General features: G+C 38.3%; 1 protein-coding gene across 1 annotated transcript in view; it reads left to right on the forward strand.

Moving 5' to 3' along the window:
- Window positions 1-17,132, forward strand: part of PDE3B (phosphodiesterase 3B) — a 168,614-nt gene that overhangs the window by 116,236 nt on the left and 35,246 nt on the right. Inside the window, exons 5-6 of the mRNA XM_040638847.1 lie at window positions 7-138; window positions 6,733-6,839. Of these exons, the coding sequence (XP_040494781.1) occupies window positions 7-138; window positions 6,733-6,839 (239 nt within the window). The remainder of the gene's footprint in view (window positions 1-6; window positions 139-6,732; window positions 6,840-17,132) is intronic.

Genomic DNA, 17,132 nt, shown 5'->3' on the forward strand with positions numbered 1-17,132 from the left:
AAACAGCAGGAACAGTTTACCAACCCCGCAGCTGAGGAGGAGTTCCGCCACCTCAGGTCTGCCTCCCGTTGAACAGGCTTCTTCAAGGTGGGAACGCAGTAATGGCAAGAGGCCACACCAAGAGTTTGGCATTTCAAGGTAAAATCCCCAGGCTTTTGAAGAAACTTGAGTCAAATACATCCATTTTGTCTCTGTTGAATGACTTCGAAATAACTAAAAGCAGAAAGGAGCAGTCGAAATATTTTAGACATAGGACAGCATGAGTAGTAATAAGGCATAAAGAGAAAGATTCTCAAAAGGAAGCTCAGGTGTCTCCTCCAAAAAGTGAAGTACGTTGGGCATAAGGCATGGTGGGGCCTTAAGAAGAAATCGGGGAGGCCGTTTAGGGAAGCTAGGGTCAGTTTAGGGCAGGCAGTGAGAAAGCTTTAGAGTGAATCTCAGTGGCCGTTATGGGAGCAGTCACACGCATCCAGTGCACAGTGTCCAGAGAGGGGTCAACAGACTTACCTTGTTACTCGTTAGAGGAGGAGCTCATTCCCAGGGCTCGTTTCAGATGTTAGATACAAGGTAGCAAAACTCTTCCAAACCCTGGTCTGGCTGGAGGGCAAGACTACTGATCCGTTCTGTACTCACCCGAGGGCTGACTTGGAACTGACCAGTGCTAATAGGACACATGAAAGGCATCAGTAACTCCAGCTAAACGAAGCTGGGAAAATGCAGGGGCTGAACTTTTCTCCATCTAAGTATACCCATTTGCCCTCATACCAAAGGATTCAGTACTTTGTTTTTTAATAGCCAGGAAACATAGTGATCTCCTGGATGAGTTATGAACTTCTCTTTGGTCACTCATCTGACTATGTTAACAGGGTTGGAATTAGTGTAAACTTCCTGTTAAGCCACTGTTGTTACTGGACGGGAGTTGTACTTCGTTCAGCTCGACCTGTGTAGTTACACGTTTGAAACAGCAGATGGCAGGATTGGATCAAACGGATTTGTCTGTTAAAAGTGGTATTAATGTTTGTGTAGGAAATATCAAATAATTATAATGTTCCAGATTTTTGTGTGATTTTTAAATTTGAATTTGTTATATTCAAGTAGATGAGCTCCTTTTTTATAAAAGAAAAATTGAGTGAAATAATATGTAAAACAGGAAGGGATTGATATATAAAAAGTATAGCCCAGGAGAATGCAAAGCTTGCCCAGAGCCTAAACATGACAGTCTTGGTTTTTTTGTTTTGTTTTTTGTTTTTTAATGGAGGCAGGATATGGGGAAGTCAGCAATGACAGGAACTGAAAATATGACATATTTCTTAACCATGGGAAACATCATCATGAGAATACTGTTTGGCTTAAAAAAGAATGATGAAAATGATTGCTTCTTAAACTTTCAGAATCACACTGATGTAAAAGCAGTACATTTGCAATTAAAGAAACACTTGATACAGTGAGTTAAGGTCAGTTTTATCCTGCTGACTTAAGATGATTGATGTTAAAATAGAACCATGGTCCAAAGAAAATTCACTCTGAGAAATGTTCATGTAAAAGTAAGTGTTCGCAGGTTCAATATAATTACTTAGCTCTCGTTAAAACAAAGCCATATGCCTCAGAAAGATTTGGAAATTTGGAGAATAAAGTAATTCATGGGATTATGCAGCATCTACTTAAAAGAGGTAAGGCTAGAAGTAACTTTGCTAGTGTGCGGACGCTGTAGCGTCTTAGTAATAAATTTCTAAGTGTACTTTGAACGTAGGGTAAGGAGTGTATGAAGCATTTACAATCTATTCCTTTTGAAATTCAAGTCTCTAGATCAGTGCCGTCCAAGGGAAGTTTTTGTGACGATGAGAATATTTTCTATCTGCACTGTCCAGTATGGTAGTCCCTAGCTACGTGTGGCTGTTGATCGCTTGAAATGTGTCTGGTATGTTTAAGGGACCAATTTCAAATTTGATTTAATTAACTAAAATACAAAGAGCTGTGTATGACTGTCATGGAGACCTGTATGGCAACCATATTAGATGGCATGGCCATAGATCTTTCGTGTATGGTAATGTTTTGTTCAGGAACCTTTAGGCTTTAGTAGCTTTAACCGAAGAGACTTTTGTATCTGGAATCATGAGGCGTTCTTCTTGACTTTATTAGAGTACCCCAAAACTGAGATCACATGTCCTACATTTTTGAGTCTGGGTTTGAAGGCAGCCTTGGATTCTGACTATAGCTACTCTGACTGTGATTTTAAATGACCCTGACTGTGCTTTCAGCATGGTTCCAGTGTTGAACCTCTCATTCCCTGAAGTTCTGTGAAACCAAATTTCTCATCCGTCCAGATGCTTTTTCATGTTAGTATTTTTCTGCCCTTTTTTTTTTCTGACACAATGCTGCTACCCTCTAGTTTCGTGGTTGCTTAAAAAAACGGATTTAGCTAGAAAACGTGGTGTTATCTCTGCGTCCTGTTACCTTATCCTGTAGATACCAGTTGTCAGGTCTGTGTCTGCATCTTGTTTTCTCTCTGCTCCCTCTTCTCCTTTACCACTTTGCTTACACTGTTTCATGATTTCTTTACTCTTTACCTGGGCTATTATCCTCTTAATTGGCCTTTCCATTTCTAATATCCTTCACTGTCTGGATCCATCTCCTACCCTTCCACCACAAATCTTCCTTAAAACCTTGATGGTAGTTTTTCTGGTCATTAAGTTTTGGACCCTTTACCAATGCCTATAGAATAGTGCCCAAATACCTAGCCTGGGATTTGAAACCCAGTCATTCCCTCATGACAAAGCTGCACCAATTATTAGTTGGAATAATTAAACAAACTAAAAGACATGAGCTGTCTTGCAAAGAATGAGAACCGAAAAATAACATGGAAAGCTCTCTAGGTGAAAACAGCAGGCATGTGACTTGAGTTAAAGTCTTCCTTGAACTTTCTCTGATAGTTTCGTGTTTAGTTTAACCTACTTGAAAATTAAGCTGAATTATAGCTTCCAGCCCACCTTGTTTGAGTAAAGAGTAATGTAGGATTCAATTTTGCTTTTCTTCATGCTTTGCCTGGAGAAAGAAGTGCAGTATTATAAACCTCATGACAGCTACGATAAAAGGGATCTAAAGGAAGAAAACCACAAGGAGTAAGAGTTACCGTATTTGAACAGCCACTGCATTACCTACCCTGAAGAGTCTATCACTGTTCATCTCTTATAGAACTGGAAATTTTAATTAAGAGGGCCATTACAACACCGAAACACACCCGTTTTTCTCTGCTTATCTGAAACTCCAGTCAAGTGTAACTATTTGCTATTCCCTCTGTCTGTCCGCTTCTGTGCCCCCCCGGAACAGGTCTCCTCACTTGAAGAATAACACCCTGATATCCTCCTCCCTTGGTTTCAAACTGTTTCACCTCTTAATCTCCTAACACCTTTTCTTTGCCCCTTTTATGGCACTTTCACTTTCTACCGTGTGTTAGTCATCACCGTTCTTCTGAGGCCTCCTTGATCACTGTGACAAGTTGGATTGCGTTAAAATGGATCTTGGAAGACAAACAGCTGCTTCACGAATGCCCTGCAGAAGTGCGGTGTCCATATTGGATTATGACGGTGGTGCCGCCTTCCACTGAAGTTTCAGATGACGGTCCTCTGGTCAGGAAGTTCCAGGAAATGTGGGAGAATGCTTTTTGGGTTAGCTGACAATTGGATTGCCCATCTCTGAGTTCCAGGGTTCGTAGCTATGGTTAAAAAATGGCTACACTTGTACCCTTGGACTGCTGGGCCCCCTCCCTCCTTGTGGACAAACAGAACACATATTTAGAGCTCACAGCTCATTTCCTTTGAACAGGCTTTCCCTGGGGGAAAAATAGGCATGTTGTTTTCCAAAACTCCATGGGCTATCAACTCTGGTTACTCCTACACTAACTAAAAAGACTTGCCTTTAACCTATTCCCCAGTTCATCCTTCATCTCCATAACTGCTCTGTAACTCAGTCTAATAGTTTGTTAGGAACTATGTTCCCTAAATAAGGTACTAGGGAACCAGCTTCTCAGTTCTGTGTCTCATAATTTCTTAGAGATTTATACCAATGCCTGGACCCTATTTGAACTGCAGAGGTTCAGGAGGGCCAATGGGGTCCTCTCACTCAGTTTCTCAAGAGAATAGCTCTGTGAATCTAAGGTTATACGCTTCTCACACACCCACACAAGATGATACAGACCTTATCAAGGTAATTTGCAATGGTTATCTAAAAATCAGCTCTTAACATATGGCTTAACTCTGTGCCCATAACTTTTGACAATCTCTTATAAGTCAAATCTGACTTCAATCATCCTCCAGCCAACTATTAATAAACCTTGAGACTCCTATCCTTCTTGTCCTCTGCTTTCTTCAGTACTGTTTTATATAATCTCATTAGAGTGTACATTTATCTGGTTGTAGGCCAGAAATTAATGAGAGGATTCTAGAACTCAGCTGAAAACCTATAATTTGACCTGTACCTCTCAATTCTAAACAGCTAACTGAATGTATAGTGTACTTCAATTATTAGAAGACCCTGGATCAAGGCAGGAAACTGTGGAACAGTGCAGTGGGTCTGTTTGGAAAAAGAGAAAGTCGTCTTTGTTTTGAATATTAATCAGGGAGTAAACTTTGGTAGAGTACACAGATTTTTCTGTTTGAATATAGCCCTGAGTGGTATTCTTACTGTGCTTTCCTAGTCTCCCCCACTTCACATGTGAGCAAGGAGTACTCAGATACAAAGGATGATTGAGCATGAGCAGGGACAGTTTATCGGGTGGTATTGCCTCTTTTTGTGACATCATCAAATTATCATTACTACTGGCTTGAGAATAAAATATGATAGACTCTGAAAGTTAGATGTTAAAAGTTCTTACCTCTAGGAGGGATGGTGGGTGGGGGGATGGGGTAACTGGGTGACGGGCATTAAGGAGGGCACGTGATGTAATGAGCCCTGAGTGTTATATAAGACTGATGAATCAATAAATTCTACCCCTGAGACAGACAGACAGACAGACACACACACACACACACACACACTCAAGTCCTTATCTCTAAACCTCTAATTTTACAAACACACAAAGTTAGAATCAGAGCTGTGCTATGGAAGGTACAGGCAAGATCTTTGAAAATAGGTAGAAACTAAATGCTTTTGACTCGTTTTAGAGTCAAAAAAATTAGAGGTCGAATTTTAGCTCTGCCACTGTGAACTTCAACTGTGTGAATGGGGGGACATTACTTAGCTTCTTGAAGCTCGATTTCCTTATCTGTTACATAGAAGATTAAAAGAGATAAAAGTGTGTAAACTACCGAAAACAAGGAATGGTTCATAATAGACTCAAAATAGTGCTGTTGTTATAGTTTTTGTTAATGTCAATAAGGAAGTTTTAATGGTTGCTAACTGGTTTTACATGCCTTCTCTTTTTGTAATACAGAATATTTTTTCTCCCATGAGGATAATAGAACAAACTAGATTTCTAGAAAAAGGTCCAAGGAGAGCCTCAAAGCAAGAGTTAGTGAAAGAAAAAGAGTCCATTCGCCCAAAATCGGGGAGCAAAAATGATCTGTTTTCTAGGAAATTGAGACTAGGAACCTGAAAAGAAGATCATTGACTTATTCCACAGTATCTGTTGAACACCTGTGTAAAGCGCTGTGCTGTCTCCACCGAGAACGTAGAGAGATGTGTTAGAGCCCCTAAAGAAAATCACAAAATAATGAGGGAAAAGAATCTGTAAGCCGTGAAATCATAGTACACTGTGGATAAGTGTAATAGAAACACGAACAAAATAGGCCTTCCTTGAATGGCAGGGTTTGGAAGTACAGAAAAGATAAAGCAGTTGGAGAGGGCTTATTGAGAACTTAGCCCACACTAAAAAATACTGAGTGAAAAGTAGAGAATCTAGATTTGTCCTTGAGCCTGTGGCAAAGTGCCCACGTGAGGAGCTGACAGAAGAAAACAGATGAGTGAATATCGAAGAAAAGGTAAAATGTATGGTGTACTTGCTACATGCTTGGCGCTGGAAAGCTTTCAAATATATAATCTTAAATAGCATTTGATGTATCGCATTGCTGCACTATGTGATTACCTACCTATGTTTAATTTCTTCATAAGCGCTCTAAAACCTATAATAAATATTTCAGTTTTAGGAAATGACTGAGTTAATGGGTAATCAATAGCTGTGAAGAGAGGGAGCAGGAAATAGTGAAAACTGTATTAGGCCAGTGATTCTCAGTGAGGTCCCCAGACCCAGCAATGTCAGCATCACCTAAGAACTTATTAGAAATGCAGATTACTGGCCCTGCCCCAGACCTACTGAATCAGAAATCCTGGGGTTAGAACTAGCAATCTGTGTTCTAAAAAGTTCTCCAGATGATATTGATAACCTGCCTTATACCAGGGTTCAGCAAACTACAGCCTGTGGGCCTAATGTGGTCCATAACTGTTTTTTTGCAAGTAAAATTATATTGAAACACAATCCTACTTATTTGTTTATTATTATTTGTGGCTACTTTTATATTACAATGGCAGGGGCGAGTAGTTGCAAAGCCAAAAGTATTTACTACTTGGTCCTTTACAGAAAGCATTTGCTGGCTCCTGCTTTAGGCTTTAAGCACGAGATAGATGTCTAAACTCTGAATGTATAAGCAGATGTTTCCTAGTTGAACTGAAGACCATAAATGAAAAAGAGGAAATTTCCCGTGGCTTTAAAATTCTTAATCTGTTATCTTTCCCTTTTAGTCAAGGATCCTATCTAAATGGGCCTTTTAGTTCAAATCTACTGACAATCCCGAAGCAAAGGTCATCTTCTGTATCCCTAACTCACCATATAGGTCTAAGAAGAGCTGGTAAGAAATTATTCTTTATGATTTAAATGTGGGAGGTCTCAAAGTGTATGGTAGTGCACAGTTTTTTCATTATACATTTAAAGCTAATTTGGAATACCATTTTATGTGTCATAAATTAACATGACTAAGCAATTTGGATTGGCTATTAGTTGACCATTTGCTCATTCATTCATAAACACCTTTTGAATATTCACTATGTACCAGGCACTTTGTTAGGCGCTAGGGATTCAGGGATAGAATATAGAACTACTTAGCTGATATGAATACTTGCAGATCCAGATTCACATATCCAGAACAAGGAAAAATTCTATGGAAAGGGTATTCTTTTGCAGTATGGCAATTATAGAGAAAAAAAAAAAAAACCCACAAACAACTGAATATGAGAGTGGAAAAAACCTGACTGAATCCAGTAAGTCATCCTGATAGAATTTTCCCCATTATTTATTTAAGGTATAAATGACATGTAACAGTATATTAGTTTCAGGTGTACAACAATGATATTTGTGTATATTGCCAAATGATCACTACAGTGAGTCTAGTTAACATCTGTCCCCATACATAGTCACAGATTTTTTTCCTGTGATAACTTTTAACATCTATTCTATTAGCACTTTTCAAATATACAATCCAGTAGTATTAATTGTAGTCATCATGCTGTACATTACAGCCCCCTGATTTATTTATTCTGTAACTACAAGTTTGTTTTTTTTTTTTTTTGATCCCCTTCACCCATTTCACCACCCTCACTAATTAAGGAATTTTCTTTAACTCAAGAGATTATAGAACACTTCAAAATATTTTAGGTGGATGATAGAGATACAAATAGCAATAACAGAACAGCATTGATACCTACTTTTAAAGTACATTGTGTCTGGTATTAGGGGCAATGGAATACACAATTACAAATTTCTTTTATATACAATTTTTGGCATGCAATAAAAAAACATGTAAAGAGGCAGGAACATGTTATCGGTAAGAAAAGCTGACAGTAGAAGGAGATCTACATGTGATACTGATGTTGGATTTAACAAAGTCTTTAAAATCACGATGTTTTAGAAGAGATAGAAGGAAAGAAAGATGGACAAAAAATGGGTGGATAATTTTAACATCGACCTGGAACACACAGAAAAGAAACAGTGGACAGTCTAGAACGGAGAAATGTGGTCGAATAAACGAAAAGCTCATAGGATGGTTTAAGAACAGATTGGACGCGGCAGAAAATAAGGGTAGTGACCCTGAAGACAGAAAAATAGAAAATATTCAAACCGAAACACAGAGAGGGAAAAAATATATAGATAACAGAATACTTATGACTTCTGGTTCTGCGTGTTAAGGAGCTTTGAAGCTGTCATTCTGTCCTAACAAGTAAAAAGCTGAACAGACTAAAAAATCAACTCTCTAGAATTTGTGAGAGAGATGAGGACACAGGGCAGCTGGTCCCTCCACGGTTGGAGAGACAGGCAAATACAGGAAGTAATGACTTACTGGAGCAGAGACTCACAAGGGGAAACTCAGAACCACTGTCTGGAACCAGTGCTGGGGTAGGGAAGCCTGAACTGTATCTGGCACGTTGCTGGAGGATAACTCTGAGAATTAAAAACTCCAGGGAGACCCAGTCGGAAGGAGCCCCCCACAGTTTTGTGAGATTCACCTCCAGGAGCTTAACCAGATTCTCTCAGAAATAGCAGAGAAAATGCTTCTGTCAAGGGGAAGGGAAAGGAACCATGTTTAAATACATCAGAGCACTTTCCTCTTCTTAACCAGGCGGCCCTCAGGAGAAACTAGTTAACCAGAGCCTATTTGGCTGAGGATTTATCAGAGTCTAACTAACCTGGGGGAAGGGAAATACTCAACTTCAGTCAGCTCTGGTCATTCTTCCACCAAAGGGAGAGGCAAAACCAAAAACCAAAATGAAACATAAAAACAAACACACCGAAAAACAACCTGAGAAACACTTGTGAAATTCTTAGTCCAGCGGCACAGGCTTACTGAAAGCCCGAGACCTAATCGCAGGACTATAGAGCACTTCTCCCTTTACACCTCAGCACCATTAATAAAGGCCTATTTACAGCATTTTCTTTTACTTGGTACATCATGTCTGGCTATCAAGAAAAAATTGCAGGGTGTACCAAAAAGTAAACACAATTTGGATAGACAGAACAAACTACCAGAATCAGATAGGGTTGTTGGAATTGTCAGATGGGGAACTTAAGACAACTATGATTAACATGCTGAGGGCTCTAATGGATTAAGCAGATAATACGCAAGAATGGATGGGCAGTGTAAGCAGAGAGGTACAAATCCTAACATAATAAAACAAAAACGAATGCTCACAATCAAAACCCCTGTAACAGAAATTAAGAATGCTTTTAATGGGCTCATGAGTAGGCTGGACACAGCTGAAGAAAGAACCTCTGAGCTTGAGGCTATGTCAACAGAAATCTTCAAAACTGAAAAACAAAGACTGAAAAAATAGAACAGACTATCCAAGGACTGTGGGCAACGACAAAAGGAATACCAGAAAAAGAAAGCAAGAAGGAACAGAAGAAATATTTGAGACAGCAATGACTGAGAATTTTCTCAGATTATTATCAGACACCAAACCATAGATCCAGGAAGCTCGCAGAACACCAGACAGGATAAATATCAAAAGAACAATACCTAGACCTGTCGTTTTCAAATTATAAAAAATCAAAGATAAAAAATCCTTAAAGAAGGCAGAGGGGGAAAGACACCTTACCTGTAGAGAAACAAAATTAATAATTACATCGAACATATCTTCATAAACCGTTCAAGTGGAGTGAAACATTTCAAGTATTGAGAGGGGGAAAAAACAACACCAACCTAGAATTCTGTACCCTTTGAAATTCTCCTTCAAAAGTGAAGGAGAAAAAAGGCTTTCTCAGACAAACAAAAATTGAGGGAACTTGTTGCCAGAAGATGTGACAGACAAATATTCAAAGAAATTCTAGAAAGAGAAGAAAAGTAATATAGATTAGAAACTCAGATCTCCATAAAGAAGGGAAGAGCATTGAAGAAGAAATAAGTGAAGGTAAAATAAACTTTTCTTTTTTATATGATCCAACAGATAATAGTTTAGAATAATGATAGCAACAATGTATTCAATTATATGTGCTTATATATATATTGTATGTATGTATGTGCACATGCTTATACATGAATGAAGTGAATGATAGCAGTGATGCAAGGCCAGAGGAATTAGGGTTATTTTGTTATTTTCGGGTACTCATAAAGTATCTGTCAAGTGGTGTAGTGCTACTTGAAAGAGAACTTGGGTTAGTTGTGAATGTATATTGCAAACTCTAGGGCAACCACTAAAAAAAGTTGAAAAGAAGTGTAATAGTCTAAGAAAAGAGAGAAAGTGGAATCATGAAATGCTCAATTAAAATCACAAAGGCAGAAGAAGAGTAGAAGACAAAAATAGGAACAAAGAGCAAGGGCAAAAAATAGAAAACAGTAATAGGTATGATAAGTATTATTAATCCAGCTGTGTCAGTAATCAGTGGTCTAAATGCACCAATTAAAAGACACATATTGTGGGGCGCCCAGGTGGCTCCGTTGCTTGAGCGTCCAACTCTTGAGTTCGGCTCAAGTTATGATCTCGGGGTCGGAAGATCTAGCCCTGCATTGGGCCCTGTGCTGGGCGTGGAGCCTGCCCAAGATTCTCTCTCTCCCTCCTCCCCAACCCCCACTCACCCCTGCTCACTTTTGCTCTCTCTCTGTCTCTCTAAAAAACAAATAAATGAAAGACGTCCTGTTAGAGTGGATCAAAAACTATGACCTAACTCTATGTTGTCTGCAAGAATCCCACTTTAAACATAAAGACACGTAAAGATTAAAAGTAAATGGATGGAGAAAAATACACCATTCTAACCCTAATCAAAAGAAAGCAGGTGTAGCTATATTAATTTCAGCCTAGGCAGACTTCTAAGCAAAGAAAGTTATCAGAGATAAAGAAGGGTATCACATAACAAAAGACATAACAGTCCTTAACATATATGAGCCCAAGTAACAGAACAACATTTAAGAGACATATTGGGCCCAATTAATGGTTTAATGTATGTATAAACAAAGTCCCAAAAGGGAAGGAGAGAGACAACAGGGCAGAATAATTTTCCAAAATAATAGGGGAATTAACAAATTCCTGAAACTCCATGAACCTTAAGAAGATAAGGAAAATTATAGCTTGGGATTTCAGCCAAACCCCTGAATTATAACACAACAAGAAAAATCTCAAAAGCAACCAGATAAAAAAGGCTATTTTCCAGGAAACAACGGTAATATTGATACTGACTTTACAACAGCAAATATGAACTCAAAGACAATAGAATGATATATTTAAAGTATTGAAAACCTGAAAAATGCCAACCTGGAATTCTTTATCCAATGAAAGTATCTTTTAAAAATTAAAGCAAAATGTTATTTCATATAGACAAAAGCTGATAGAATTTATTGCTGGTAGGCCTGCACTATTAAGCTTCAGCAAAGGAGGTAGCTTAGGTAGGAGGGAGATGATCCAGATTCAAGCATATAATGGCAGGAATGAATGAAAAGCACTAGTAAGCCTAAATACGTGGGTGAATATAAGTGAATATTGATTAAAAAACACAATAGGAACTTCCTTTGAGCATGCATGATATATGAAGAAGTCAAATATATGGTAACAATGGAATATAAAGGGTGGAAGAGGGGTAAATGAATTTAAACTAGTAAAAGGTACAAATTTGGAGAAAGTAATACTTCAGAGATGCACATTGTACTATCCAGAGAGACAATTAAAAGAATGAAAGGAAACCGTATAAATAAAAAATGAATATAGCAGGTAATATTGGCATGGTTTTTTAACAACAACAACAACAAAAAACAATCCAAAAGCATCCAAGAAAAGATAAAAAACAGAAAGAAGGAACAACTAAAAAAGAAATAGCAAGATAATGGATTGAACACTATATCACATTAAACATACACTTTGGGTGTGGGGGGAGAGAGGCAGGGATCTGCCAGAGTTGTTAAGCATATTTTAAAAATACCGTTTTCAACAAAAAAACTGAAATATACTCCCGTTAAAAGACGAAGATTGTCAGGCAGTTAACAACACAAGACTCAAGCATATGCTCTTTACAAGAGGCACACTCTAAATCCGAGGATGCAGGGGGGTCTGATGTCAGAGCTGTAATATACATGAGCTAAAAATCGACAGAACTCAAGGAAGAAATAGACAAATCTATATGCATATTTGGAGATTTTAACTCCCCATTCTCATTAGTAGGATAAGTAGACCAAAATATTAGTATAGATACGTGAAAGATTAGAGCAACCTGACTTAACTGACTTGACCTAATTGACTGCAAAACACTACATTTAGCCATCACAGGATGAATATGTTTTCCAAGAATACACACAAGATCGAGGACAGCAGACCATTTGCTGGACTATGAAACTAGTCTCGATGAGTTTCGAAGTATTAAAATCCTATATGGAGATTGACTTCAGGAAGAGCAGAGAGAAGATCTCCATAAACTCGCTCTGCTGCTAAAACAACAAAAAGGCAAAAAATGAAATTCAGCCATTTCAGAACATTGGGAATTAACAAAAGCCTGAGAAAAAACTGGGAGTCCTCTGTACAAAAGAGACTGCTGAACCTGGGTAAGACCGTGAGTCCTGTGACATTTTATTTGAGGGCTACCCCATCCCCTCTTTCTCCCTCAGTGGCACTGTTGTTAAAAGCAGGTAGCATTGCTACCATCAGGGAGATCTGACCTCTTCTAGAACGCCACTGAGAGTACAGTAAACACTTTGTCCCAACTTGAAGCTCCTGGGGAAATCTCTGTTCCCCGGGTGTTGTGGGTATTTGGACCCAGAGCTCAGTTCTCTAAAAAAACAAACAAAAACCCCAAACCCTATGCCAGGCAACATTGTGATGGCCTGAGGCTGTGATTTCAGTGGTGGCCAGCAAGAGCTGCTTGGGAATTTAAAGGGAAATCCTGGATACTACTCGATGACCATAGGGAACTTGAGAACGTCTGAGAGATTCCTGGGGGTCTCTGAGGCTATGCACGTGTGTAGGAGAAGGCCCCAGTCACTCACGTGGAGCGGACCCAGGGGCCTCTCGCAAGCAGGATGTGAAATCCAAGGCTGTTTCGAAAACTGAAGTTTGAAGGTGTATCTTTTTCAACAGATACCCTTCTGTAGTTGACATATAAGCAGGACATTTTAAGAAATCTTCAGACTCATCATTGATTGACCACAAAATGACTCTGACCCATGGGTGGCTTACAGGAAGTCAAGCTTAAAAAATAAATCAAGAACGTAACAGTTAAAAAAAAACAAAACAAAACAAAACAGTGACTACACATGTCAGAGAAAATAGAATCTACGAAATTAGTCCCGGAAAGCCATTCAACAACCAGAAGCAAGAAAACAAACACAATACAACAACTAACAAACCTTGGATGTGGGAGGAATCTGATACCAGAATTGTTAAAATATATTACCTAAAGTGTCCAGTTTTCAACAACAATAAAATGAAACATGAAAGAAAATTTTTGCCATGTACAAAGAAACAAATTTTTGTTAACAGAAAATTTCCCTGATGGGGCTTGGATTTTGGACTTAGTAGACAGTGACTTTAAATCTGCTATTATAAATATGTTTAAAGTACTAGTGGAAACCATATCTACATTTTTTAGAAGATTTTATTTATTTGAGAGAGCACAAGCCCAGGGGTGAGAGGGAGGAGCTGGGGGAGAAGGACAAGCAGACTCCCCACTGAGCAGGGAGCCCAATGCAATGCGGGGCTCGATCCCAGGACCCCGGGATCATGACCTGAGCTGAAGGCAGATGCTTAACTGACTGAGCCACCTAGACATCAATATCTACAGTATTTAAGAAGAGTTACAACAACAGTGTCCCCATCAAAGAGAGAATATGGAGAACTAGAAATTATAAAATAAAACTATAAAATAATTTTAATACTTAGAAAATAATTGCCACATCTATTCAATATTGAATTGGAGGTTCTAGCCATAGCAGTCAGGTAAGAAGGAATAAAAGGAATAGATAAAACTCTATTTGCAGATGACATCATGTACTTATAAAATCTGAAGAAATCCATTAAAATCTATTACAAACCAATAAACAAGTTTATCAGTATGGCAGGAAGCAGGATCCCAATGCAAAAATCAATTCTATTTCTATATACTAGCAATGAATAATGCAAACTGAAATTAAGAAAATAATTCCATGTAAAGTTAGTATTAAAAAAGAGTAAAATACTTGGAATAAATTTAACAAAATAGCCTAAGACCTGTACACTATAAACCATAAAACAGTGTTGAAAGAAACTAAAGGTCTAAATAAATACAAAAATGCCCTGTGTTTATGGATCTGAAAATATAATATTGTTAAGATGAAAATACTCTCCAGATTGTTCTCGACTTCATGCCGTCTTTATCAAGTTCTGAGATGATTTCTTCGCAGAAATTGACAAGCTGATCATAGCATTCAAATGGAGGGTCCCCTGGGGGGCTCCGTCGGTTAAGCATCTACCTTTGGCTCAGGTTATGATCTCTGGTCCTGGGATTGAGCCCTGTGGCAGGCTTCCTGCTCAGCAGGAAGTCTGCTTCTCCCTCTCCCTCTGCTCCCCCCACCCCAACTTGTGTACTCTTTTTCTGAAATAAATAAAATCTTTAAAAAAAATAAAAAAAAATTCATATGGAAATTCAAGGGACCCAGAATAGCTAAGGCAGTTTTTAATAAGAAAGAAGAAATTGGGGGACTCACACTTTCAAATTTAAAATTTACTACTAAGATATAGTAATCAAGACTGGTACTGGCGTAAGGGTATTCCATCTCAATGGGGTAGAATTGAGAATCTAGAAGTAAGTCCTTACATGGTCAACTGATTTTCAGCAGGAGTGCCAAGATGATTCAATGGGGGAAGAAACAGTGTTTTTAACAAATGGTGTTGACACAACTGGAAGAATTAAAGCCTAAAACTAGTAGAAGAAAACAAAATTTTAGTGACTTTGGGTGTTGAATACAGCATTCTAATATGACAGCAAAAGCATAGTTCATGAATGAGAAAAACTGATAACTGGAATTCATTAAAATTAAAAACATTTGTATTTCTTCAGACACCTAAAGAAAGTGAAAAGACACAGGATGGGAGAAAATATTTGCAAATTGTATATTTGATAGTGGCCTGGTATCCAGAATATACAATGATGTCGTACAACTCAATAATAAAAAGACAAACGACCTCATTAAAAAAACAGGCAGAAGATCTGAATAGAGTTTCTCCAGAGAAGATATACCAGTGGCCCATACCACACGAAAAGATGTTCAATATCATTAATCATTAGGGAAATGCAAATCAAAACCACACTGACCTAAGACTTCATACCCACTGTGAGGCCTGTAATTTTAAAGACAGACAAGAACAGTGGTAAAAGTGTTCTGAAGTGGGAACGCTGACACATTGATGGGAAAGTGAAATGCTTCAGCCACTTTGGAAGACGATTTGGCAGTTCAGTACTTGAACAGAGAAATAAAATTGTGCTATCTTCATGCGTACAATTTTATACAGCCTTGAAAATTGGAGAATTGCAATCACACCCAACTGCCTGGAAAGATCTTTTTAAAATGTAAGCAAGGCATAGAAGCATTTATATTTACTGTCTAATTAAGTTTATAAAGCTAAAAAAAAGGGGCAAAACTAATCTAAATTGTTAAAAAATGTGTACTTACATGGTGTAAATACAGAGAAAGGCAAGAAAAACAATACCATAGAAATCAAGATAATGACTTCCTTTAATGAGAAGACAGGGAGCTAGAAGACAGGGTTTCTTGAGTGGTGAGCATTCCCATTGTAACTTTTCTGTATGTGTGTTATATTTCACACTAAAGAAGGTTTAAAATTAAAATGGTGAATCTATATTGTAGAAAGCATTTTTTAAAGGGTTACTAGGTTTTTCACTGTTATATCAAATCTCTACCCTAAGATTATGTTACCCTTTATTCTTCTTAGCCCATCTGTCAGGATTTTGGACACTCACTAGTATAATTAGAGAAAAGAGGACTAGAAATTGGACCCTTAGTTTCCGGTTAGTAATTTATCATTATGACAGGCAAGACATTTCTTGTCTGGTCCTCGGTTTCCTCTTCTGAAACATTAAATTGGCTGACCACATTTAAAAAAAAAAAAAGAATCCCATTCAGCTCTAACACCGTATGAAATTATAGGAACCTCTACATAAATCAGTCTGATAGAACAGTTGTGGCGCCTCTGGAGAAAGGCATATGGATCTCCCAGTGTTAACTAAATCAAGTTTTTAGACTTTTTTTTTTTTTTTTGTAGTTTTGTTTCCCCACATGTGAAAATGAAAATACTACTTAACTCCAAAGGTGATGAAAATAACACATGGTATTAAATAAAAGAACACATTGTATTCAGGTTCTCGAGAGAACTAATAGGATGTGTGTGTATGTATTTACAGAGAGAGAGAGAGATGGAGGGATGGTTTATTTTAAGCAATTGGTTTGCAGGATTGTGAGGGTTGGCAGGTTTGAGATTTGCAGGCCAGGCTGTCCAGCTGGAAATTCTAGGAGGAGCTGGTACTATATTCCTGAATCTGAAGGCGGTTGGAGGCAAAATTTCCTCCTCTTTGGAGGACCTCAGTCTTCTTTCAAGGCCTTCACCCAGTTGGATGAGGCCCACACACGTTAGGGAGGGTAATCTGCTTTACTCAGTTTACTGATTGAAATGTTAATCACCTCTGAGGAATAGTTTCACAGCCACAGCTAGCCTGGTGCTTATCTACACCATAGAGAGCCTAGCCAAGTGACACACAAAATTAACCGTCACACACATCCGTAAGTGTTGATACCACCACGATGCCCGAAAATACCAGAGCTCCCCAATAACTGTTACTTGCTTTCCCCTCTGATTCACACTTTGCTTGGATCTTTAGTTCCAAATAAAGTTTTAAATCTGCCTACTTTTCTCCAGATATACCCATTCTACCCATTCAGGGCACTCGGTGAAGGTTTATGGAGTGAATCAGTGATGTTAGAGATGTATTTCTGAGGCACTCTGGTTTTTTCTTTTTCAGCACTGAGCACTTGTGTGTATTCTCCACTAGTCCCTAGGTTTGTTGAGTTGCAGGGATGGTATCTTTTTCTCCATTGTGAAACCCAGCACATATTCTACCATATAGAAGAAGGCTCTCAAATATTTGTTAAATGAATGAATGAGCTGGAAAGATTTGGATA

This window comes from Ursus maritimus, unplaced genomic scaffold (assembly GCF_017311325.1).
Source record: "Ursus maritimus isolate PB19 unplaced genomic scaffold, ASM1731132v1 scaffold_23, whole genome shotgun sequence".
NCBI lineage: Eukaryota > Metazoa > Chordata > Mammalia > Carnivora > Ursidae > Ursus > Ursus maritimus.